General features: G+C 43.8%; 1 protein-coding gene across 2 annotated transcripts in view; it reads right to left on the bottom strand.

Annotated features, from left to right (window-relative positions):
* Positions 1–27,165, bottom strand: part of RDX (radixin) — a 100,213-nt gene extending 73,048 nt beyond the window's left edge. Inside the window, exons 1-2 of one of the 2 annotated variants that reach the window (XM_050928005.1) lie at positions 26,999–27,165; positions 9,077–9,151 (exon numbers count right to left, since the gene is read on the bottom strand). In XM_050928005.1, coding sequence (XP_050783962.1) covers positions 9,077–9,088 — 12 coding nt within the window. In that variant the 5' untranslated portion in view covers positions 9,089–9,151; positions 26,999–27,165. Of the gene's footprint in view, positions 1–9,076; positions 9,152–14,847; positions 14,965–26,998 lie in introns of those variants that run through there. The other variant, XM_050928012.1, reaches the window with a different exon arrangement.
* Between the last annotated feature and the right edge of the window lie 425 nt (positions 27,166–27,590).

Genomic DNA, 27,590 nt, shown 5'->3' with positions numbered 1-27,590 from the left:
TTCTTCACTGGAGGTTTTCAAAAGGAGGCTGGACAGTCATTTGTTTTGGACTGTTTAGACACAACAAATCCTGCATCTTGGCAGGAGGTTAGACTAAATGACCCATGCAGGCACTTTTAACACTATGATTCTGTAATTAGCTGCCTGTAAACAGAAAACTGTTTGAGCAACTGGATGACAAAATCAATTATCAAAGTCAGTCAGGAGGTTGTATTCAGTTCAGAAACATACTGAGGAGGAAGAATGGCTTGGTAGATGTTTCAGAGTTTGTATTATCATGTGTATTTGAATGTAGTCCCTGGGCAGATGCATTCAGAGCAGTCTATATTGAGTGCCGTATGGAGCTAGTCATCCATGTGAACACTGACACAGCATTCTGTTGATTCCCCCACGAATTTTGACCCAATCCCGGGCACTGATAGCTGCAAACATAACAGGAACTCCATATTGGTAATCACATTTCAGAGAAGGGCATATTTCCTGGGCCCTCTTCTGTAGGTCACCAGCCCACTTCACTCAGAGATGTGCTACTTCTCCACCATAAGTTTGAAAATCTCTGTGGCATACACAGCTGGCTTGCAACCAAGCAGCTTGAAATAAAATTTCCCTTTGCCATTCTCGCACCTCTCGGATTGTAATGTCCTCCAGAAAGTACAAGGTCTGAAAGTACAGCGAATGCTTCTGTAGTAAGCTCCCCTCATGCCTCTTAAGGAGCTCAGCTATTTAAAAAACTGTAAACTGTAACTTGCCATTGACTGTGCAGTATTTTCACTGTGATTAACTGAGCTGAGGCATTTCTCTCAGAATATACTGAAGCTCAGTTTTACAGAGTATCATTTTTTGGCCTTGAGATTCCACAAGGCACTTTGGCCTGCAGATGGCACTGAACCTATTGTGAGGCACTGAAACAACAATGTACTGTTTGAGTTCTGCTTTTAGTACATTTGAGCTCTGCTGGTCCTTCAACCTTGGTAGAGTGGGCCTACTCCAGCAGGACCCTGGGATGCAGAACTGTCATGGACAGGTCCAAACAGAAGCGTTTCCATGATGGTAGAAATTCTGGACAAGGCCAACAAGCAGTTGTAGTACCAGAGGAAGAAAAAAGCAGTCCTCCAACCCCGTGCTAATTCCACCCCCCTCCCCCCGCAAGCTTCCACTTCTGTGCAGACAAAGCTCCATCCCGTGAACAACTCCAATCCCTGCAAGCAGCAACAAATAGGAAGGAGCAAAAACAGGCAGCCAGGAGACACACAACAGTAAGAAGGTTTATTGTTTGAAACCAGTGGCCCTGTTTGCCTTGTCCATGCACTTTGTTAAAAGTTTTGGTGTTGGTTTATTACTATTGTTTTCATGCGCTAATGGCAACTGGCCTACCTGGCAATGACTTAATATTGTACTCTTCTAATATAGGTTCAAAAATAAGGTTATTCTGCTAAGAAATTTTATTGCCATCACTGCATCACATTACATAATGTATGCTTCAAATAATTAACGTAAACACATGATAAGAGACAACTGAGAAGATATATGCAAACTCTATTTCTCAATACAGCTCTACATCAATTCTCCAGTAAATCCAGTCCCTGACAGTTTATAAGCGATCATGTCATTCATAATTACAATGCACAGCAATCTACCTCTCCCCCTACATTTCACTGCATGACGTGATAGCACCTCATTTACTGTAAGGACTGTATAATCACACTCAAACGTACTATTCTCCCTATTTCATTGGCCCATGAAAATCCATAACATGTGAGTACAGAGCATGCCTGCCTTATATTGCCCAGATGCATCCTGCCCTAGCTGTGGCAGATGCACTTTCTAGCTGAGTGTACAAGTTCAGCAATCCATTACTGTCATAGCTCCATTCAGGGGCAAATGGCTCACCTTTGGCTTCACACAGATTATGAAGAGCACAGCAAATCACAATAATGGCATTGATGACACAGGCATCCAAATGGGTCTGTAAACAGCACCACAGACTCAGACTTTAAGGTCAGGAAGAAGGGACCATTATGATAATCGAGTTTGACCTTCTGCGCACATCACAGGCCACAGAACCTCACTGACTCTCTCTTGTAAAAGACCTGTAACTCAGCCGAAGGTTATGGAAGTCCTCAGATCTTGATTTACAGACTTCAAATCCATCCACCATTTACTCTAGTTTAAACCAGCATAGTGAGCTGTGCCTCATGCTGCAGAAGAAGGAAAATATCCCCGGGTCTCTGCCCATCTGACCTGGGAGAAAATTCCCTTCTGACCCCAAATGATGATGATCTGTTGGATGCTAAGCATGTCCACAAAACCCACCACTCAGACACCTGAGAAAGAATTTACTGTAGTAATTCAGAGACTTTCACAGACTCATAGAATGTCAGGGTTGGAAGGGACCTCAGGAGATCATCTACTCCAACCCCCTGCTCAAAGCAGGACCAATCCCCAGACAAATTTTTATCCCAGTTCCCTAAATGGCCCCCTCAAGGATTGAACTCACAACCCTAGGTTTAGCAGGCCAACATTCAAACCACTGAGCTATCCCTTTCCCATCTAGTTTCCCATCTCTGGCTGTTGTGGATATTTACTACTAGCAGTTGCAGATGGGCCGTATACCATTGTATGCAATCTCCTCAAACCATCCCCTCCAGCAAGACATTCAACCACCATTATGCACCTGCTGAAAGCTCAGCTGAACCTTCTTTTGCCAGTCCTGCTAAGATCAGTATGTTTGGCAGTAGCCAAAGCAAAAGGGAGCACGCAGGATTCCCCATGTTAATAGTGTGAACAATATCTCCATTTATAACAATATCATTTAGTGGGAATAGTGTCCCAACCTGTCCATGAAAGTAGACTCCCAGTCATCAGAAAACCTTGGCATCATGAACTTTTCCAGTGCAGCCCATGTCGGTGTTCATAAATCTGCCTGTGGGGTCCACAAGGGTCTACATAGTAACGGAGTAGTTTGCAGTTTATGTAATCTTGGGCTGGAGGAGGGCAAACTAGAAGCAATCCTATCAATGGCTCCAGTATAATTTGGAAACCCCATTCCTCAAAACCAGCAGTTACTTCAGGGATATTGTTAATGCCCACCACTTTTGTGGAAATCACATGCCTGATTGCCTTAGAAACCTCCACAACCATTTTACCCTTGATTGACTTTCCAGCACCTAACTATTTCGCAACAGACCTGTAGCAGTTTGGGGTAGCCAGTTTCCACTTAGTTACAGTAACCTGCTTCGGGCCATTAGCGATGCCCTCATGCATGTCATATAATGCTAGAGGGTTGGGGCATGCTGCTCACAAAGCTCCCAGAAATGTAGCTTTCTTCATGGGAAAGTTTGGGATTCACTGCTGGTCATCCCAGGTGTGTTTGACGATGTGATCCTACCACTCTGTGCTTGGAGCCCGGCACCAGAAGTACTGGTCTATGTAGGTTGCATCAGAGGCTACATAAAGATCATGAGCAGCATCAGTCAGCTTCATTTTCCTGTATCGCCCTCCTCCAACAGGTGCCTTTAGTAGGTCAGAAACTGCTGCAGGAATGCCCACCTCATCTCATGGCTGCTCTGCCCATTTGCTGGAGTAAAAGTGCAAGAAAAAGCTCTACAAATGGCGACTCCTCCCTGCTGCTTGATCCAATTGCTGGGAGCATGCAGACCCAAAAAACAGCTCAGCAGGATCTACTGAAAACCTGGCAGGCTGTGATAACCTCCTGTAACATGCCGGGTGGACAGTCAAATTTTCCCACACTGCACCATGAACCAGGGGCTAGAGCAACAGGAAGCCTGGCATAAACTGCTTTGATTCAGTCTGCATACTGCAGCGTGGATGCTGAAGCCCTGGCCTACAGGCCCTGGTCCAGAAATTCTAAACTTATGGTCAATATGCAGTGTGGAAGCTTAAGCGCTGGGCTTGCAAACCCAGGGTTTGTGGACTCAAATCTCATTAACCCTAGGCTTACATTGCAGTGTACACATACCCTCTGTTGGCCATCTGTATATCCATTTATACTGTAAAAATAAATGCCACATAGAACTATTTGAACTGTAATTTAGCTACTCATAACAGGGTAACTGGCCCATTAAATGAAACTGGGCTCAACTCTCCTGTTCAAGTCCAGATGCTCCCAGCTGGACCAATTAATCAGAGCAGCACCTGGGGGCCAGAAAAGGTGAGTCAGAGCAAGCTGAGTCAGTCAGAAGAAGGGCCCTAGGAGATCAGAACTACCGGAGACAAAGTGGTTCCTGCAAGAAGGCCGAAGGCAGAAGAGCAGAAAAGGGGATTTTATGGTCTGCTGTTCCCCAAGCCAGAGAGCCTGCGCTAGAGGAGCAACAGAGGGACATGCCTGCTGGCTCTATGCTGGAGCGCCAGAGCCCAGGGACAGTGAGGGCAAAAAGAAGGAGCAGCAGTGGAGGGCTTATCCACTGACATCTTCTTGCTTGAGAGCTGGACCCCAAGGAACAGTGAGAAGGGCCAGGGGGTGTTTGAGGGATGCTTTCCTGGCAAGAATCGTCCTGGCAGAAAGGCTATAGGAGTTCCCACTGGGAAGAGCTGAATTGCAACCCCAGGTGGAAGGACTGGGGATGGCTGTCCTGGAAGATGGATGGAAGAGGACAGATAAGGAACCTAGCTGTGATGGAAGACACTGGGGTATGGTGACAGCGAAGACTGTATGGTCGGAGGCAATATGGACGATGTGTTGGGATTTTTGTTAGAGATTATTGCATGATATTTTGTAATAAACTGGACCACGGGGGGGAGGAGGGGGAGAGAGAGAGGGAGTGGGGATGACATTTAAGTCAGAGCCTGAAGTGGAGTCCTCTAGGTTACTCACAAGGAAAACTTGAGGGGCCACTTGCAGGGCTGTCCTAAGGCCACAAGGCCTACCACATAACAGGAAAGTAAATTTGAAAGATTTTCCTATAAAAATGATATAACTAAACCTTATCTAGCCAGAAATAGTCCATTTACACTATATTCAATTCAAGTATCAAATTTAAATACTAATTATTAAAATTCACTATAATCTTCCAAAATTTAAGATAATTAAGAAAATGTTAGGATATCAACACTGTTCTACAGTCTGAAGTCTACTGCTTTTGGTTGTATTCTATACCTGAAAAGATTTAGGAAGATATACTGATTTTTATTTTGCTGCATTTACACCCTTTACCATCATTAGGTGTCCTATGTAGTGTTATCCTCCTCCTTCTAGGGCTTCGAGTTTTGTACGCATATACTCCAAAGTCTAACCAAAAATAGCTGGTGGGAAAAAAAATTGTAGAAGCCCTCTTACTCTCTGTAAATGCTACAGTCAATTAAACCTAATCTTCTTAGGCTATGAAATGATTAACAGTTATGTAACCATGTCTAATTTTAGTCTCAATGCTTCTTCTTTAGGTGAAGATCTGAGGAAATGACAAATTTTAAAATGATTTTGATTCATTTTTGGGAAGAGCATACTGGAAAAAAGAAGATTAAACAAATATTCTACTCTTTCAGGATGTTGAGATAACTAAACATTTCAAAAGGTCATACATTCATTGATAATAATTACCCTTTGTGAGTTAAGGGCCTGATGCAACTCCCATTGAAATCGCTGGAAGATTACAATGAAAACTGGATCTGGAGCTAAATTCCATGATGCTCAATAGAGTTGAGTATGTAGACGAGTACAGGCACTGCTGAATAAATAGCCTATGGGAAGGCCACTGGATCCCAAATATAGCCTCAGTGGAAAAAGTATGCTAAATTATCAAACAGAAAGTAGAAATATCTAGGATTGATAATAAAGTACTCATCACCTTAATATCTTTAAAAGTCCTAATTCCAAATATTTGGCCTAATAATGTATATGTGATCAACACTTCCACCTTTCAAATAATGGCTTTCTATTACCACTCAAAAGATGCAATTTGCAGTGGCATGAACATGATCCCAGAAGGAGACTTAGTATTGAGAAAGTCCTAAGAATTATCCAGGTAGGTTCTGTTATTAAATTCATCTGTGACACAAAACTGTCAACTGGATTCTGTGTTCAACATTCCAGCCAAACTTGATCTATTTTCCATCTAAACACAAAGTGAAACTGAGATCCCCTCTGGATTTCACTGTGATCTGCAACTGTTATTAGAGGTGATAGTGAAATATAAAATACAAAATACTTCTTTATAACAGGCTAATACATTAAAGCCAAATACGGTTTGGCAAAGGTCTTTTCTACTAAGTCTTTCAAAGTCGAAACAATGTATATGAGCTTCATGACTGATTATACATAGATCCAAAGACAAAATTTATTCTACACTGGTATGAAGGGTCACCTAAAAAAAAAAAGAAATCAATGAATGCGTTACATTGCCCAGGATCTCACATTTGCAAGAATTTGTTAGATCCTCTGAATTCTACACATTAGACCACTCATATTCCAACCAAGACATTATAAAACAGAAGACAGCTAAAACAGTCATAGTGATATAGGTAAAAAGAGCTATAGCATAGTATTATCAAAGTGCTCTCTCTTTATAATATTAAGTGCCAACCCATGAGATGCTCTACAGTAATTAAGGCACCAGTCATGGCTTAGGGTGAAGTCTAAAATACATTAGAACTAAAAATCAACAAACACAGAACAGATAAAAAGTTAGAGAAGTCATTCAACGAAAAAGAGGTCCATACAAGGATTTAATACACAATGAACTCGGGAGAAAATTTTTTTTTGGTTGTTAGTTGGCTGTTTTTAAATTGAGAGATGAGGTGAGGCAGATGCCCAGAGAGAGAGAGACCTTCCACAGCTTAGGACTGGCCACAGAGAAAACAAACAAATCACATTCTAACCCCAAAGCACAACAGTAGGAGTCCTAGAAGGAAGTAGATGTCATATTACATATTTTCATAAAGACAAGTCGTGAACATAACCATTGTTTAGGCCATTCAGGACTGAAAAAAAAAAAAAGAAACTAAAAAGAAATCCATCCACCACTTCAAAAGCAGCCAATGAAAAGCTTGAGAGCAGGTAGTATAATTCTCAATGCTGTGTGAAAGTGTGTTCCTGCATTATGCATTAGTTATTAACTGTAGGTACAGTAAATGACAATATTAACAGTAGGTACAGTAAATGACAATTTATAGAAGGCAATGCCACTGCATTTCTCCTAAATACTATCGTGTACTTCCCTAACTCCCTTCCCTAATGTGTTTGTTTCACTTGGAGGGATAGCTCAGTGGTTTGAGCATTGGCCTGAGAGTTCTATCCTTGAGGTGGCCATTTAGGGATGTGGGGCAAAAATCTGTCTGGGGATTGGTCCTGCTCTGAGCAAGGAGTTGGACTAGATGACCTCCTGAGGTCCTTTCAAATCCCGATATTCTATGATTCTAGTCCTCCATGGATTTTGCATTCTCCCCAGAGTCTTCTGGCAAAGCCAAAAACGGTAAATTGAGAAGTTTTGTATAAAAGTCCCCATAAAACAATTGCACCCCTCCCTAACAGGAGTCTAGATTCTTCTCTGAGATCTGGTATTCAAATTTTCCTTGTCTTCGAGAGACCGCCAGCACTTTTAACTCCCTTCAGTCTCAGCTATGAGGGAAGAAAGCAGTTTATATCCTACTTCCTCCCTTCCTCTCAGCAGCCCTGGAACTATATTGCCCAGGATTCTCTCTGGCTAGCCAAGGCAGAAGGGAGCTTTGCCCACCCAAAGTTCAAGGTTCTGGTCCCAGGCCACAGACAGAGGTAGCAGCCCTGGTTCTCCTCAAGCTACTTGTCTCCCAGTTGCTTTAGTAGTTCCATGGATCTGGGTTTGCATAAAAATCCCCATAATGCAGTAGGATGGCCTCCAAGACTTCCCTCTTCAGTCTTATAGGACCACTAAACTCCCAACACCTAGTTGGGAAGCTCTACTGAAAGCCCTATTAAGAGAATCAAAATAATCAATGGGTCACAAGTCTATGTGTTGCTGTGGTATTTTCCTACATTTAACAGACAGCTCCCAATGGAAAGGGTGTAGCCATAAAAGAAGACAACCTCCTTATACTGACAAGTCTGAACCAACAGCAAAATTTCTTATCAATCTAATGATTAACAGAGCTGCATAGAGCTAGGTATTACCATAATTATTTATTCCAGTGGCTGAGTACAAGGCACAAATAGCATTCAAGCTCCCGTTGCTTATTCTCTATACTTAAACTGACCATTCCATGTCAATGAAACTTGGGAGAATGAAGGGACAACTAGAAGCCACTTTATGGATGGTAGAGGAGAGCCTTAAAAGTCCTACTAAAACTCGGGCAGAATGATTCAGTGGCTAAATAATATTCTCCCAATAATATTCTCTCTAAAGAATATTGGAACCTTTCCAGAAGCTGAAGTTTAAGGGTTAACCAGTTTGTGTCCCTCATCTCAGCAGGAACAGGGATGAGACCTGACATCAATGCAAATGAGGTGCTAATCAGACTATGAAAAGTGTGTGCTTGCCTTTCTATCGCATTTACAGTCCCAAACCACAAATAAGATCCAAGTTATTCCCACCAAGGAGTCAAGCCAAAAGACATCAAGGCCAGTCCTATGGTGCAATGGAGGCCATAACATTCTAAATTGCCATACAAGTTTCATTACATTGCTGCACATCACTCCTCCACACCACAGGGACTGTTCTCACTGCTCACCTAAGCAAGCCTTTCCCTGCAAGCCCCCATACAGGGTCAATCCAATACACATTAAGTCAATGGAAGTCCTTCTACTGACTTAAATAGGCAATGAAACAGATACATGAGGTGCATCTCTGAGCCACTTTTCACCATTATGTTTCACCTGAAATATAGAAACTCCAGAAGAACAATTCCCCCTAACACTGTGCTGCAATGTTAGTTCAGTATTGTCAGAGAGTAGGGCCCCACAAAATGAAACACTAATCACTACTTTTTGAAGTACCCAGATTTTTATCTTGGACACTTGCCCATTTCCAAGTATTAAATAGGCCCAACCTTGATTATTAACTTATGAGATCTGACAAGATCACAGGCCAGTGAGCATTATGGCTATTATTATGTCAAATTCTAGAAGAGCAAGGAGGCATCTACTTACTGGTTTCGGCATTTTTGTCTCCTTCCCTGAATTTCTTGTTCAGTTAAAATCTTCTGCAAATTCTTTTGTCCCCTTCTGTTAAAGATAAATGTAGTTTGGCTGTTATGCAATTAATCATAGTAGAGTTCATGTACATCATAGCAAATAGTACAAATTCCAACAGAGGTAAACAAATAAGTAGTCTACCTACCCAAAACACACTTCACTCCATGGTTGATCACTTAACATAAAAGCAATTGGGACATCTGGTAAAAGCAGCAATGTCCTTTTACCAGAACTAGAAGAGCAGGGTGCAAGCAAATTAGATTAATTTTATTAGTTTTCTGCAGCTGAACTTTAAGTGAAAAAAGAGACAATGGTGATCTAAAATGCTTTAGCACTCCTTTAACAACTTTGATATAACAGACTTTTTAATACTCAAGGATTCTAAAAATTAGCCACTGTTTAAAAATGTCTTTAAAGTTGAAGAGTGCTGCATAAGAGTTAAGTATACTTGCGCCACCAAAATTTGCACACTGAATTCCTTTGCTATAATTTAATTTGTCCACCCTAATCAAGCTTTGACAGTACACAAACATGGAGGGCCAAACAGGATTTTTAAAATTAAGATACTCTTTTAAAATCTATTTAAGGAGGAGTATCCTGTTAATTTTGTATCCAATCAGGTGCACTAATTCAGGTATTCCCTTTTCCAAACAAAATGAAATGTATATAAGTTGAGGTAAAAAGTGAAAACACGCAGAGTGAGCAAAATCTGCTCTCTGAATTTTACTTCAAAGCAGCAATGTAGCGAATAGTGTCACTTGCTTTAAAAAAACAAACAAACAACCCACTTTTCACTCTAGTATAGACATAGCTGGAAAAGCATTTACTTTTACTGTGTTCTAGAATTTCAATTTAATTCTTCTGTACCACAAGAAACTTGCTCGCATTATAGCATTGATCAGATAGCATTGTTATTTAGACACCTTCTCCAGCTTGGATATAGAATCATTTGTAAACGTTAGTCGTTGCTATGACCATTTTGTACAGGTTGACGGGGAGTTAGGCATCATCCACAAAAACAACATTCACTTTCAGTGCAGTTGTACTCTGAAAAGTGAGTAAGAATGTGCTCACCACAACTGAATGCAATGACTTGTCTGGGCAGCAGGAAAAAGAGGACAAGGGAGGCAGAAGGGCGACGCACTTACCTAAGTGGAATGGAACAGGACATGGCTGGACCAGAGGGGGACACTGACCCACCATATGCACCAGAGGAAGGGGAACTCTCTCTCAAACACTGATCAGCAGCTCTCCATCCCACACATGGGAGCAGAGTAGAACCAGGTTTTAAGATCTGCTGTGGGTTTGCACTAGTCACCTTGGGGGCGGGAGAAGAGGCTGGGAAAGAATATTTCCCTCACCACCAAATTGGTTGAGAAAGGTTGTCGTTTTCAAAGGAAAAAGGCCCATTTTTCATTTGAAAAATATTAGCTAGTTCTGGTAATGATAAACAGAAAAACTTATTTCATTTTAAGCTAAGGAAGGCTTCTAACGTTGTACTGCTGGAACCAGCCTTATTTAACGTATTCATTCATAATATGGTAGAAGGTATCAACCGCACATTATGAACCCTCCTCTGTGAATTTCAGTAGATTTTAAAGTTACCAGGGACATCATGATCATCTAGTCCAGTGGTTCTCAACTTATTTACCATTGTGGGCCACATATGCAGTTCTGTTGGCCCGTAGGATGTCATATTGGATGCACGTGTCCTGATCAGGCCACTGAGAACCACTGACTAGTCTGATCTCCTGCAGATTGCAGGCCACAGAACTTCATCTCCTGTAGGATGACCATAACTTCTGCTTGGGCTACTGAAGTCCTCAAATCTTGATTTAAAGACTTCACATTACAGAGAATCCACCATTGACTCTAGTTCAAACCAGAAAGTGACCTGTGCCCATGCTCCAGAGGAAGGTAAAAAACCCAGGGTCTCCGCCAATCTGACCAGAAGGAAAATTACTTCCTCACCCCAAGCTGACTAAGTGGAGTTGCAAACATCATGAAGAAATAATATATGGAGGTCCTAGAAAGATCAGAAACAGGAGCAAGAAAATAAAAGGCAGAAGACAGGGCAGAAAATTGCTGGTGGATTGCATTCATTTCTCAGATTCACGTGATCTAAAAGGTGGACAAAATTGAATGACTTCACATAAGAGCAACAAAAGAATCAAGGGACTGAAAGGACTGATTTACTAGGAAAGAATTTTACTATTTTTATTTACCTAAACAACAACTAAGTCCTTGATGCAGAAAAGCAGTTAAGCACACATGCTTTAACTCCCATTTATTTCAATGAGACTTTAAAATCTGCTTAAACGGTTTGCTGAATTGGGATCTGAGAGGAGAAGACACAGTAACACCAAGTAGGAAGATGAATTCAGCATGACACATGGGGGAAAAAGAAAACTAAAAGTTAAGACTACTGATATTAGTTTAACCTGGTCTCCAAGGAAGACATGCATGATAATACCTGCCAATGAAGGTTTCTTCCTTACACCATGTTTACTAGTCATCTAATCCAATTTTAGAAGTCCTAAATTATGAGATTTCCACTACCTCCATAAAAATACTATGCCACAGCTCAACACATTTCACTACTGGCAAGTTTTTTTCTCATACATAGCCTACATTGTTGTGCTTGTTTTTCGTCTGTACATCTTTTTAGGCTTCTTTGTATCATACTAATAGTATAAAAGATTATTGCACGTTTTGAACAGGAGACCTGCCAAGAGAATCTCTTGCACTGAAATTTGTCATCTCATCCAATCATAATTAAGGCTGTGAGTCTGTCAAGGAAGTCACGGATTCTGTGACTTTCCAGGACCCCCGTAACATCTGTATCAGCTGGTCCAGGGGCCACCTGTGCAGCTTGGACATCTCTTGAGCCAGCTGCACCAGCCACTGCTGGGGCAGTCTCAGGCCACCTCACTCTCCCACCCCAGGAGCAGCAGAAATTTGGGTGTGGGAGAGGGCTCAGGGCTGGGGCAGGAGGTTGGGGCACAGGAGGGGTGAGGGCTCTGGGCGACGCTTACCTCAGGGGGCTTCCTAGAAGCAGTGACATGTCCCTCGGGTCCTAGGCAGAGGCATGGCCAGGCAGCTTTGCACACTGTTTCCACCCATAGGTGCTGTGAAGCCAGCACTAGGGTTGGGGGCAGCACACAGAGAACCCTGGCTGTGCCTCTGCCTAGGAGCTGAGGGACATGTCGTCGCTTCCAGGGAGCCACATGGAGTGAGGTAGGGAGCCGGACAGCCCTCCAACTGCCCCCCCCAGCAGCATCAGGGGTCCCAGGCCCATGCTGCTGCCCGGCTCCGCCCGCCACCCCCAGCAGCTGTGGTGGCTATCGGGCCACACAACCCCTCCAAAGCACCCACAGCGCCCCTGAGCCACTCCCTGCCCCAGAGCACCCAAGATTTAGTCAGGGGTATACAGTACAAAGTCATGGATCATGAATTTTTATTTACTGCCCATGAATTTTACTAAAAATACCTGTGACTAAAAGGCAACCTTAATCATAACTAAGCAGTATATCATTTAACAAGATTCAGAAAGTGATTCTTTATCAATCATTTGTATCTCAGTAGCACAGAGAGGATTCAGTCAGGTCAGGGTCTCATTGTGCTAGCTGGATATTGTAGGTTAATGACAGCCCCTGCCCCCCACAGAGCTTTTGAACCTGGTTAACTTTGCAGAGTACACAAGTGACAAAGGCAAACAATGTTAAACTCTTTTATGCATTTCTTCTTTAAATAGTATACTGGAAACATCTACAGTCACAAAATTAGTCACTGCAGTTTTTCTTTAAATTTGAATTTCATTCCTTCAAAAGAGAGTAAAATCAACTTTGTCAATAATATGCTTAAGAGAACTTTGACAAAAAAGATCTTAGAAATATTTAATCTGCTTCAAGGGCTATAATTACATTGTAAATTTCACTTTCAAATTTCATTAGAGACTGAGACCAGTCTACACTACAAACTTTTGATAGCATAACTGTATTAATCAGGGGTGTGAAGAGATGTGATCTCTAACCATCATTAAACCCCTAGTATAGATGCAGTTATATCAGAAAACTGTGCTTTTGTCCATATAACTTATTTCATTTGGGGGAGAGGGGCAGGCTGCAACAAGCTATACTGACAAAAGTATAGTTTTGCCAGTACAAACTAATCCACAACACTATCAGTGTATTGCCAGTATTCCTGTAATCTCATAGCAATATCATTAAAAGTGCTCCTAGTGTAGATCTTGCCTAAGGGTAACTTTTTAAAAAATGCCTAAATGATTTAGGAGTTCATTTTCCAAAGTGAGTTAAGCACTTTTGAAAATTTTACCCTAGTGGTTCCTGTACTTTGTAAGTCACAGTAATATTTTCCTGAAAATGTCTGTTTGACACCATCATACTTAGGTAATCTTTGTATTAATTCCTTTTCTTAAAACAAAGAAGCCAGATCAGGAGTAATGTTTTCACATTTAATGAGGGTCATACCTTTGTAAAGATTTTTAATCCAACACAAGCCACCAGAAAACCCACTAATTTATTGCCACGTTTTAACAGAATGCTATAATAAATTAGATGTGGCTCTGTAACTGTGTAATGTAACCACAATATTATAATGCTATGTAAAACTCAGATACTATGGAAAGGGCCATGTATCTAGACATTCATTTTTATAAGGTCTGATATCAGACCATTCTTCCTTTAATATGTTCATAAAATGTTCCAATTAACCTTTGCTAATTGCCTTCTTCCTTCCATCATTAAGATAGTACATACACACATTACACTGATGATGTAGTTAGCTAGTGTTGTTTTTAAATTTAAAATAAAACAACGAAATAACTTGGGACCAGATCATCACTTCTTATGGACATTATTACAGGAATGGGCCAGAAGGAAAATACTATAATGTTAACATGTCAGCAACTCTGAAAATGTATTCCTTCAGAAACAGGGTAGAGGACTTAATCTCTGAAAGGCAATGAGCTCCCCAGGTTCAGTAAACATCTCCAAGGATCCACTGAGAACAAGTGCAGCAGGGGACTTCAGAACTTGCTCAGAGACATACGGCCAGGCTCCTTCTCCTGGAGCCTGGCAACACAGCCCTAAGAGAACTGTCCACTTTCCTCCAATCACCCAAAGTGGAGGGGTTTTCCCCACTCAGGTTACATTATTCCACACCAGATTTCCCACGGAATTGGCCAAGGGCTCTAAGTACTGCTTTATCTCCAACTCTCCCCATCCCATATGTAGACACCCAAACTCCATGATCTCATAACTGAGTACAATATTAAGAAATATTTATGCTTTAAAATTGTGTTAGAATTAACTATCAAATAAGCAGTTGTTCAATAAAATGCATCCTGTCCAATTACTGACACTAATTATCATTACAATAAAGCAAATAACATGCAAATATTTGAACAAAGGACATTTAGAATCAGTGTCATACAGTATATTAGAGTGGAAATTCCCGTTTGCCATCTAAGTGTTTCCAATAATATCACATTTAGTGTAAACAAACATTTCAATTTTATCAAATAAAAAAACTTGGTCTCTGGAACAATTTATTAATTCCATGTACTTGCTTATAAGTTCTCTAAACATCCATGTAAACACTGAATCCTTGAGGAAGATCAGAAAAGGCCAAATTATTATCTGTTTAGATTTCCTTCACTTTGCAAACTACCTAATACTTTAATCCAATAAAGGCTCATCATCTACCTTTCTCAATCTTGACTTGAAAGAGGCACCTTTAAGATGAAGGGATAGTTCATGCTCTGTAACTATTTAATCCTTCAGTTCTTCAAAACCATGCTCCACACCAGTCATCTGGACCTTCTGCAAAACAGTCAACTGTGTCTACATCACAGAATCAACCATGTGAGAATTCTTCAAGAAGGCCGACTCCTGACTAAAAAAGGATATCTAACTACAACAAAGTCAGATTTTAAGTCATTAGCATGTATCAAAGTTTCTATTGTAGCCAACAAAAAAAATGGTATTTATCAAAATCTGACAAATAAAGCTCTCTTTGTAAAATGACAACACATAAAATGCTTGATGCCAAATTCTGTCATCGCATATTTTATGCAGCAGCTAGTTTCCAAAAGAAACTTGCATATATAAAGCTAAAAGCCTGGGGTAAGAAGCAGGCATCCTATTCAGAATCAGGGTATGGCTACATTTGCAAGTGCACAGCACTGCTGCGGAAGCGCTCCAGCAGCAGCGCTTTGAAGTGTGAGTGTGGTCACAGTGCCAGCGCTGCGCTGCACATATTCCACCTCCCCATGGGGATTACCTTACAGCACTGGGAGCTGTGCTCCCAGCGCTGCGGCACTGTTTACACTGGCGCTTTACAGCGCTGTATCTTGCTGCGCTCAGAGGGGTGTTTTTTCACACCCCTGAGCGAGAAAGTTGCAGCGCTGTAAAACACCAGTGTAGCCAAGGCCTCAGAGTCCCTGTCTGACAACTTAGGCACTGCTTCTCTGAGCAAGCAGTTTCCTCAGCAGGTCTACTGAAGGGTAGTTGTTTACCTATTACTGAGCAGAGAAGTATGACAAAGGAGGTGGTAAAGCAGATTAATCAGACTAGATCACAATAGTCCCTTCTGGCCTTAGAATCTATAATTCTAGGCGTATATCTACACTGCAGTTAAACACCCACGGCTAGCCTGTGCCAGCTGACTCGAGTAAAGAGCTCATGCTAAGGAGCTATTTAATTCTGGTGTAGAAGTTCAGGCTTAGGTAGTAGCCTGAGCTCTGGGAACCTGCAAGGGAGTATGGTCCCAGGGCTTGGGCTCGAGGCTGAACCCAAAAGTCTACACCGCAGTTAAACAACCCCTTAGCCCGAGCAAGCCACAGATTTTTAACTGCAGCGTAGACATACCCAGAAGGGCTGAAGAACAGTTGGATGCCTGCCTAAGTGGCCTTAACTTTCTGCAGGAGAAGACTCCTTTCTCCAATTAATCTTATTAGTCCAGCAGGGCAACCATCTTCCCCAGTAATGTACCTTCTAAAATGCAAAGGTCAGGGGCTCCCTAATGGCACACTTCCTGAATCCCAGCAGAGGAGTTCCTCTACTGCAGATTTTAGGAGGTCTGTAGATATTCACAATTCATGTCTGTTCCAGAGATCTGGAGAAAAGTGGGCCATGCAATAGCTCAAGGCAGGGATCGGCAACCTACAGCACACATGCCAAAGGTGGCACACAAGCTGATTTTTGATGGCACGTGGCAGCAGGCTGAATGGTTCAGCCCACCGCTGCTCTGGGGTTTCCACCACTGGCTCCTGCCAGCTGGGGTCCCACCGCTGGTCCCACTCAGCACCTGCTGCCAGTCTGGGTGAAGGACCCCCAGGCTGGCAGCGGGCTGAGACCCTGGCTGGCAGGAGCTGGCAGCTGGAACCCCACAGTGGTGGTGGGCTGAGCCACTCAGTCACTGCTCTGGGGTTCTGGCTGCTGGCCCCTTGCCAGCCAGGGTCCCCGCTGCAGCCCCACTCACCTTGCTTCCAGTTGGAGTTCCAGTGCAGGCCCCCTGCCACTGCCAGACAAGGTCCAGGCCTCCAGCCCTGCTCAGCCCTACCAGCCGCCAGCTCCACTCAATTCAGCTGCCAATCTGAGGTTCCAGCTGCTGACTTCCTGCCAGCTGGGGTCACTCAGAAGCCTGTGTGCAGCTTAAAGTATCCAAATACGTGCCAGACATTGGAAAACTCAGCAAGGGCAAGGATCACACTAAACTGATAAGATCTGCATTTTAATTTAATTTTAAATATAGCTTCTGAAACATTTTGAAAACCTTGTTTACTTTCCATATAACAGTAGTTTGGTTACATAATATATAGACCTATAGAGATACCTTCTAAAAAACATTAAAATTTATTACTGGCACGCAAAGCCTTAAATTAGAGTGTATAAATGAAGTCTCGGCACATCACTTCTGAAAGGTTGCTGACTGCTGGCTCAAGGTATCAGAGAACCAAACAGGAGACTTGCATAAGGGAACTCACAAGAAGTGGCTGCCATCCAAGCTGCAGCCAGGTAATAACTAAAACATACACTTAGTGGGTGACAAGGGACTGTATGCATCTTTTAATTTCATTTTAATTTCATTTCAAACAGTTAAGAGAAGCTTCTCTGGCTTTGAAAAGTAGATGGAGACAGATTAAGTTTTATGTAGTGATCTGTCTGTCACTCTTAAGTTTCTAATTATTTTAAAATAGAAATTTCCAAACAAAAACTTTTTGAAGTAAGGATGCTGACTTTTATGCAAGATACAATACAATAGTACCATTAAGATTCTTATGCATTAAAAGACTAAGTGCTGTATGTAATTATGGATACATTGAAAGAATTTGAAAATGTGTGTCTTCTGAGCTATAGCTAATGTTATTAGACTATATAAAATAAATTTTCACATACCAATAAAGTAGTTAAAACTAATTAACTAATGGTAGCAGAACATTAATGTAAGTCAGCTTTATGTGTAACTTTATGTTTTAACAGCAGCGTTATGTATTTTGCATAAAGGTTATTTTAGTAAGGTTAATGTGTTAACCCCAAATTAACACTGATTTTTTGTTTACAGTAGTTACAAACTTTGAAAATTTCACAGCAGGACACAAAGGAGTATAATCTCTCACTATATTTGTCTTATACAAGAGCTAATATTTAAAATAAATGTAGAAACTGACAAAGATGACCAATCTAAATGTTCACGTGTCAATATGAACTGATAATGTTCATTGTCAACACTGTTTTTAAAGGGATAACAAAGTTGTATATTGGATACATTTCATTTCAGACCTGATTATTTTCCTTTCCAAATAGCAGTTTATCGCTGTATATTTATTATGTGTTAGGTTTCTTAAATCATAATATGTTATATACTAACACTCATTACTCTGTCAGTCCTAGCACTTTAGACTAAGGCCAATGCGTGGTTTGTTTTCCCCCTGTACTATAGGATATCATGACAGAAATGAAAAAACAACCAACTTGGACTTGCTTCATGAGTCAGTTTCTAAATAATCAGTTCTAAGTAATCAGTGATCAATCAGTTTCTAAGTAAAGGAGAACAACAGTTTTGGATTGTGAAACAAAATTCATGCTCATGAGCTTACTGAGAATAAAATTAACCAGTAGTAATCCTAGCTAATCAATACTGATAAGGAATACGATGCTTGGAGTGAAACTTGTCTATATTAGTATACTCATTCAGCCTGCAAGAGAGACTATATTAAGCTACGTATGTATCCTTTCAATAATCAGAAGTTTTTCCAAAAATCTTGTAGCAATCAGACAATGTTTTAGTTTATACAAACAGTCTTGAAAGGCCTCCCTTCATGCACTCACACACTTTCAACCCAAGGTGACAGCAAGACAGTTTTGCTGTGAATAAAATGTACAATACCAAAAAGTAATGCCTTGAACAACTTCCACCACTGTATGGCAGCAATCAGGGCCTGCAACAGAGCTAATATCCAGACATCCTCATCAGTACAGCTGACTTGCATCAGGCTGCCTGATTGGTTGCAGGGGCCAGCAGACCAGCTCTTAAGCCAGTCATGGCTTGCTGGCTGCTCAATGCTTATGCCCACCACTGCACCTGCTCTTGCACTATCTTGTTCTTGCTTCCCCTACCTTGAACTACCTTGTTCCTGCTGCCCCTCTCTTGTACCCAGCCTTGCCTCTGTCCTGCCACTGCTTTGAACCCCACCTTTCCCGCTATGACCTCCAGTTCAACCTTTGGCTTCTGACTCTGGCTTAACCCTCAGCTCTGGTATGCAGTTCCTGCCCTCTGGTTTGATTCTCAGTTCCTGCTTCCAACTACCTACTCCAGTTCTGGCCCTAGTCCTTGGTTCCTGATGCCTGCTACAATCACTAGTCTAGATTACTCTTCTCCCAGTTGTCTGACAGATTGAGCAACCCCTAAACTTAAGAGCCAGGTGTCCTCAGCGTAAGCATGGACCCTACTAAGGTCCCAGTGGAACTGGCAGATCCCACCCAGAAACCTGCAAGTTCAAGTAACCATCCTTCAATCACATAACGTGGTCCTGCAGGTGCAGGTTTCTCTGTTGGCCCCTCCTACCCAGCTCTTCCTGGAGCCAAAAAGATTCCTTTGCCTGACAAATTTGACGGAAATCATGACAAGGGTTGGGGGTTTGTGAACCAGTGTCAGTTCCTGTTCTTACTACACCCTTGCTCATTCTCCACAGGCCACAGTGAGCACATGAGGACCCCCAAGTCAGTTTCAAATGCAACTCTAAACATCTGTATTGATTTGATTACTGGTAAGCTCCGAGATTCATCTATAAGCCATAGTCAACCCAGGGGCCTCAAGTAACTTTATGGACTTGAACTTTCCTAAGATCTATGCGTTTCCAATCATATGTAAGGACTCACCAGATCTGGTCAAGACTATTTATGGGCCTCTTTTTTCCTTGAGACCAGTAACCCACTAGACTTGCAGTAACAGTTATCCTCCAGGGGCACTAGAAAAACCTACAGTATGGATTAATCCAGGCCCCTCATACTCCCATCATCCTAGGTATACCCTGGCTTACCACCCATGACCCCCACATTCACTGGTACTGTCAACTATCCTGTGTCTCAGGCGTCAAGAACCAGACCAGTACTCTCTGTAGTTCATGTCACCCACTGGAAGACCTCAACACTCAGTGTGCTCACAGCTTTGCCTGCTATGGCCAGGATCACCCACAAACACCAAGACTTTGCAGATGCATTTGACAAGGAGAGGTGCCCTCTCTGAACCCACATTTCAGGCTCTCCACCTGTACATGTAAGAGAATCTTCAGAAGGGTTTCATTTACTCATCCACATGCCCAATGTCTGCACTAATCTTTTTTGTCAAGAAGCAGGATGGCTCTCTATAGTCGTGCACTGACTATCTGACCCTGAACAAGGTGACCATATGAAACAGCTACTTCCTCTCCATTATCAACGAGCTCTTACACTGGCTAGGCACAGCATTTTCACAAAATTAAATCTGTGCAGGGCATATAACCTAGTGCGCATGTATGAAGGAGACAAGTGGATGACCACCTTTCATACTTGACATAGCCACCATGAAGATCTAGTCATGCAACGCTTCATAAAGTGTTGAAAGAGTGCTGAACAATATATTTTGAGATATGCTGGACCATTCTGTCAGTATCAACCTTGATGATATTCTGATTTTCCGCAAAGACCCAGCTTTTCATGGTGAGCAGGCATGTAGTGTTCTTGAAAAACTACTCCAAAATCATCTATATGCCAAGCTGGAGAAATGCGAGTTTGACCTTGAATTTCTTGGGTGAGATGATATATCCAAGGAACTGGCAATGGACCTCTGCAAGGTGATGACCACCACAGATCAGGTGGCACCAAAGGATGTCTGCGGAATCCAATGCTTCTTGGATTTGCTGATTTTTATAGATGATTTATCACAGGATTCTCTGTGCTCACGGTTCTCATGGACCTCAGAGGCACAAGTTGCCTTTGATAATCTGAAACAGAAATTTGTTACAGCTCCCATCTTGGTCCACTCAGACCTCTCCAGACCATTTATAGTGGAGGCAGACACTTGAAAGTTCGCACTAGGGACAGTTCTTGCCCAACTTAATGCTCCGGATGATTGAATTCATCAGTGTGCTTTTTACTTATGAAAACTCTCTGCTGCTGAGATGAACTATGACAACCCGGACAAAGAATTGCTGGTTATCAAAGCAGCCTATGCAGAATGGCACCATCTTCTGGAAGGTGCTAGGCTCCATTCCAAGTTCTGACATCATAAAAACTTGCAATACCTAAAAATGGCTAAGAACCTGAATCAGCAGCAGACATACTGATCCCTTTTCTCGAGAAATTCAAGTTTGGGGTCATTTACCAGCCAGGAATAAGGACAAGGAAAGCAGAAGCATAGTCCCAACAGAATGAATACTACAAACCCTGTGCGGAGACTCCGTCCATGATTCTCAAGCCCTCAAACTTCATTTCTGGCATCATAGCCCATGATCTGTTATCCTCCATCCACCCTCAGTTATCTAGAGATCCCTTTGCCATCCAAACTCATCAAGCCTGACATCCCAAAGAGGACCAGACCACTATAGGTTTCATGTTGCAGGACAGAAGTCTATACCACGAGGAATATATCTGTGCGCCCAAAGGGGCCACCTGGCTTTAAGTCCTACAACTCAGCCACAATGCTCCCCTAGCAAGCCACATCAGCCATTCTAAAGACCCAAGACCTGGTTTCCAAGGCCTACCATACACATCTCTGCTGCGTCCTGTGCATATTCCAGTTATCTTTACTCCTGGACCAAGACCCTCATTCAAGACTGCTGGGATTCAGACTGCCCTTATGCAGTCCACCTCCGTTAAGGGCCATCATAATTTCCATAGACTTTATCATGGAATTACCACCCTCCCAAGGGCACAATACCATTCTAGTTGTGGTTGACCACTGAACCAAGATAAGGCATTTTGTTTCATATCAGGCACTTCCCTCTGCTCAGGAGACAGCCCCCCCCCCATTTGCGAGCTACATCTTTCATCTCCCTGGCTTGTCTACATGCATAGTATCTAACTGGGGATCCCAGTTTATTTCCCACTTCTGATGAGAATTTCTATACTGTCCAAGTATAGATGCCCTAACCACAACAACGTATCACTTAAGCACCCATGGGCAGGCAGAGTGGGTCAATTAGATCCTTGAACAGTACCTACATTGCTTCCTAAACTATCATCAAGATGATTGGCTGTCCCTAATCTGTCATGCGAGTTTTCTTAAAACAAATGCCACACACACATCCACCAAGAAACCACCTTTCTTTGCTAACTATGGCTTCCATCTTCATGCTCATCGATGTTTGGAGGCAATCTCTGGATGCCTGCTGTTACCAAACTCACAGCCTACATACAGCAGGTACACCAAGAACTCTAGAGGCATTTAGAAGGTACCAAAGCAATCTACATACAAGTATGCCCAGTGGTCCCACCAGCAAAAACCTGGCTTCAGGACAGGGAATAAGGTGTGGCTGTTCACCCAGAATCTGCTTCCATGTCTCTCTTCTAAAGCTATTAGACAAGAATCCCTTCCCACTCCATACTATTACCCATTCACAGATAAATAAATATTCAGGGCCAAGAAGAATATGTGGTTTGGCAGATTCTAGTCAGATCTGAAACTACAATATCTAAATGACTGGAATGAGTACAGCTTGGATCTCCTGTGCATCTTTCACCATGCTTACCCTGAGGCCCCAAGGGCTCTAGATGGCACTCTCAAGGGATGGATACTGTCAGGAACTAGGGCCTGTAGCAGAACTAATCTCCAGGGAGCCTCATCAGTACAGCTGGCCTGCAGCAGACTGCCTGATTAGCCACACTACCCAATTGTCTGTAAGTGGCAGCAAGACAGCTCTTAAGCCACCAGCAATAGTTCACTGTCTGCTGTATGCTCATGCGCACCACTGTGCCTGCACCTGTGTTACACTGTTCCTGCTGCCCCTGCCTTCCACCCAGTCTTGCTGCTGTCCTGACACTGCCTTGAATCCCTCCTTGTCTGCTATCCTGCTCACTCAGGTTTGGACCTTGGCTTTGGCTTCTGATTACTGACTCCAGGCTCAACCCTTGGCTCTGGTATCCAGTTCCTGCCTTCCAGTTTGGCCCTTGGCTTTGACCTCTGACTACTGACCCTAGTCCTTGGTTGCCAATGCCTGATCAAACCACTAGACGACCACTTTGACCACTAGGCTAGACTCTCCTCATCCCAATCAGCATATGCTGGATGGAAGAATCCCATACATTGCTACAGACTAGGAACCGAATGGCTAGACAGCAGTTCTGCAGAAGAGGACCTAGGGGTTACAGTGGACGAGAAGCTGGATATGAGTCAACAGTGTGCTCTTGTTGCCAAGAAGGTTAACAGCATTTTGGGCTGTATAAGTAGGGGCATTGCCAGCAGATTAAGGGACGTGATCATTCCCCTCTATTCGGCATTGGTGAGCCTCATCTGGAGTACTGTGTCCAGTTTTGGGCTCCACACTACAAGAAGGATGTGGAAAAACTGGAAAGAGTCCAGCAGAGGGCAACAAAAATTATTAGGGGGCTGGAGCATATGATTTATGAGGAGAGGCTGAGAAACCTGGGATTGTTTAGTCTGCAGAAGAGAAGAATGAGGGGGGATTTGAGAGCTGCTTTCAGCTACCTGAAAGAGGGTTCAAAAGAGGATGGCTCTAGACTGTTCTCAGTGGTGTCAGATGACAGAACAAGGAGTAATGGTCTCAAGTTGCAGTGGAGGAGGTTTAGGTTAGATATTAGGAAAAACTTTTTCACTGGGAGGGTAGTGAAGCACTGGAATGGGTTACCTAGGGAGGTGGTGGAATCTCCTTCCTTAGAAGTTTTTAGGGTCAGGCTTGACAAAGCCCTGTTTGGAATGATTTAGTTGGGGATTGGTTCTGCTTTGAGCAGGGGATTGGACTAGATGATCTCCTGAGGTCCCTTCCAACCCTGACATTCTATAATTTTATGATGCCATCCCTGCTCACAAACAAAAAATCTTGGATAATAGTAAAAGATTATGTCATTAAAAATGTCTAGGCATCACCAGATTGTATATCTGAAGAAACCTCATTTACTTCATTCCCAAAGAAATACTGCTTCTGTCACAGTTACCAGGTGGACTGCACTTCTGACCTCCTCCTCTTCAGGTCTGTCTTATGCCTCTAGCTGTCATCTCTATCTCAGAGTGGAATCAAACAGTTCTCCCACTCTCAGACTGGGCCTTGACTGCAGTCCTCTGTTTATCAACCATGATTATTGCAGCAGGTCTAACTTAAGTCCAGACCCGGCTGTTCTCAATTCTGCAAATCTCAGCTCCACATTTGTCACACTTACACTGCATATTTTCTATTTCATATTTCTATAGCACCAATCATACTATTTAAGGACCACTGGTAACATTTGGCATTTAGGGCTGAATCCACCAAAGTTGACACTTAGGTGCTCAAGTCCAAAATTTAGATCTCAAAAGTCCCTGCTCAACTGCTGCTTTACCCTATAAGCACCTAAGTATCAACCAATAAAATCCTACAGACCCCTAAAAATCTGCCACTGGGCATACACACAACCACCTCAGTCCAGGCAACCAGGCATTTAACGCACACCTAAATCCCAGCAGAATCCTCAAACTATGCATTGCCCTGCCTACCTCACCTGTGTGATCTGATCTGATAGACATGCTGAATGGCTTCCTGATAGATCATGCCCTGTACAAAATGCCAGAAGTGGAGCTGGTGCCCCGTTTGTAAGTTTTAGGCAAGTGGTTAGAGCACTCACTCAGGACATGGGAATCCCAGATTCAATTCTTCCCTCTGCTAGATGTGGAGCAGGAATTTAAACCCTTGTCTCCACCTTTCAGGAGATAGCCCTAACTTCTAAAAGGATATTCTGGGGCTGTTCCCTCTCAACCTCTCCTGTTTAAATTGTTCCACTTCTTATAAATAAACACTCTCTGGAAAGAGTGAGAACAACTATCAACTAGTGGTTTGGGGACTCACCTGAAATGTGGGAGTCCCAAGTTCAAGCCCATGCCAATGACTATCCAAGGTGAGTGCTCTATCAGTCAGGCTAAAAATGTAAGGGGGGGGCACCTCCACCCTGTTTTTTGCAAGAAAGGGCTTAAGCACCTAACTCCAAGAGAGAGTTTATAGCTTTGAATCTTAGGGCTTGTTTATACTTAAAATGCTACGCTACCTAGGCTGTCTGCATAGGTAAGCCACCTCCCCAAGAGATGGTAGCTAGGTTGACAGAAAAAGGCTTCCCTAGACCTAGCACTGTCTACTGGCTAGCTTAGGTAGCTCCCTGCTCAGCTTGCTGACTTTTGTGGATTCCACTCTTTGACACCTCTCCCCATCCATTGTATAGGGGAGCCTGTGTACCTAATGTGGGGCTGTGAATTCCATTAGACAATATGCACCTATATGTTGAACATTACAAGACTGAGCCTAAGTCCCCTTTGCGGATCCGCACTTATGTAACACTTTGAATACATGTACTGCATTCCTGTGACACAGGTAGGCAGGCAAATACCTGCAACTGATCAATACAGAAAATGAGGCATAGCAAGGTGAACTGGACTTGCCTGAAGTTACACAGTACTACACCTCAGGACTTCTTGTCTCCCAACCCTGCACTTGTTGATTCAGACCAACACATGCCTGTCAACGAACATGTACTGTAAGTAGTAATATTAAATCCTCCATCAGTACGCTCTACAGTTTGACAAATGCAGCTTCACAGTTCATTAAATAAAATTAGTGTAATCAGTTACATTAGCACTGAGACAAAGTGCTATTTTTAAACATCCAAGCTGATAATAAACAAGGGCAAGGGAATGATGTAGTTAAGAAATATATTTTCATGCTTTAAATTTCCTTGATTTAGTTAGTTTTTAATGGTAAGGATTAAAACAAAAATTTGCATTATTTATATCAGACATTTATCCAACATAATATAATGTACAATGGCACAGGGCTGTTGCAACCATTATGTAGATCAGTATTTAGACTGAGGCTTTAAAATGTACATTTGTTGTAAACAATAGCAACAGATGCTTCATGGCACTTGTTTATGAAGTAATTCCTTATTATCCTTCCATATTTGTACATTCATTGATCCAAGCTGAGGTTCTACAAGAACATCAAGAGTTAAAAAGCCTTAAGTTATTGTTAGTGAAAAGCGGTTGCATAGCAGTGGAATTTTACATGCTGTATCTTGCCTTTTGCAAAGGACCAACACTCTCCCCCAGACTGCTTTACGGACTACATCATTTTAAACTTATATTTTAAAACTGAGGAGTGAGCTCTAGTTTCAAGCTGGAGCGATTTACAAATTCAGAGCTTCCCCTCAACTCTCAAAAAACCCTGGAGGCGGTGGGGGAATGTAGCTGAACCTGACGCGCCCGCAAAACGTCTCTGCACTCCTCGTCGGGCTGGTACGGCGCCGGGCCGCCTCCTGCTCCCGGGCTGCACAGGGGTGGGTGGGCGTTTTGTTTCTGACGTGAGGAATGTGTTACAAAGTATCATCCTCATTGCAACAAGTAGCCGAGGGGCCTTTCCGAGTTGCACTTTCGCTCAACCCCCTCCCCGCAATTCAGGGCTTCGAGCGAGTCGGGATTATGCGCCGCTACACCGGCTCCGGGCACCGAGAACCAAGATTAGATGCTAGCAGACGAGACAGAGCGAGCGGAAGAAAAGCATCAATTCCCATCCCATCCTGCAGCGGCTTGATCCCCCCAGGCCCCCGAACTCCTCCTCCCCATAACCTCCTGCAGTCTCCGAAGGGGCCGGGCAGAGAGGAGGCTGTGGGAGGACCACCCAGTGTAGAAGGGGGCCGAGAGGAGCGCGGCGTGACGGGACAGCACCGGGAGAGGGGGGCAAGCAGCCTGGCGGTGGCAGGGAGGGACACAGCCCTGGGGGAGAGACAAGCGCTGCGGGGGACACGGGGCTCTAGGGAAGGAGTTACGGAGGGGGGCAGCCCTGGGGGCGGGCCGCGGGGGACACAGACAGCCCCGAGGGGCCACGGGGAAGGGGCACATAGAGTCCCGGACCCAAAGCAGCGTGGGGGGGGAACACACACAGCCCCGAGGGGAGCACGAGCCAGACAGCCCCGGGGAAGAGGAGGAGGGACCAGGCAGGCAGCCCCCGGTAATCTGATAACGGGCTCTGACAGCTCCCGAGACCCCTGCCCCCCTCGGCCCCAGCCTGGCGGGAAGCAGCGGAGGCGGGGGCGGGCCGAATGCGGCCTGGTAGGCGGCCGGTCGGGCACGGCGCGGACACCAACCCCCTCCCCAGTTCTTCTCTGCGTCCCCCCTCACCCGCGGCTCCGCTCCCCGGCGGGGGCCTCTGCTAGGGGACTCGGTCCCGCCGGGTCTCCGATGCGCTCTCGGTGGTCGGCTGTGGCCAGGCCCCCGCGCAGGCCCCTCCGCGGCGGGGCAGCAGGCACTGGGGGCCGCCCTGGGCTGTTCGCTGGTGGGTCGAGGCAGGAGACGCGCAAAGCGCCGCTGACAGCTATTCAATATGGCGGCGGCGGCCGCCGTTTAGATTTTCCTCCTCGTTGTAACGGAGCATGCGCGAGAGGTGTAAGCATGCGCAGTAGTCACAGCGAAGCCGCTGCCCTCAACTCTTCGTCGCGGGGGCCTGAGAGCGAGCGGAGCCTCGGTGTAAAAGGAGGTTTCGCGGGAGTACGTGTGTGTGTGTTGCGTAGGGGAGAGGTGGGGAGCACGAGGAGACCCGGCGTGCAAGTACACAGCGGCGGAGGGGGGCTCGCCCCTGTGTGAAGTAATGTTGGGGAGAGGGCAAGAGGTGTCGTGTTATGCCCTTGCTGTGATTAGCCCGTGTGAGCCCTCATTCCTCTCGCCTTGTCTATCCAGCAAGCTCTTGGCATGTGTGGATGCGGCTTACATAGCT

Source organism: Gopherus flavomarginatus, chromosome 1, assembly GCF_025201925.1.
Source record: "Gopherus flavomarginatus isolate rGopFla2 chromosome 1, rGopFla2.mat.asm, whole genome shotgun sequence".
In the NCBI taxonomy this organism is placed as follows: Eukaryota; Metazoa; Chordata; order Testudines; family Testudinidae; genus Gopherus; species Gopherus flavomarginatus.
The sequence above is the reverse complement of the archived record's forward strand: the minus strand, read 5'-3'. Positions and strand labels throughout refer to the sequence as shown.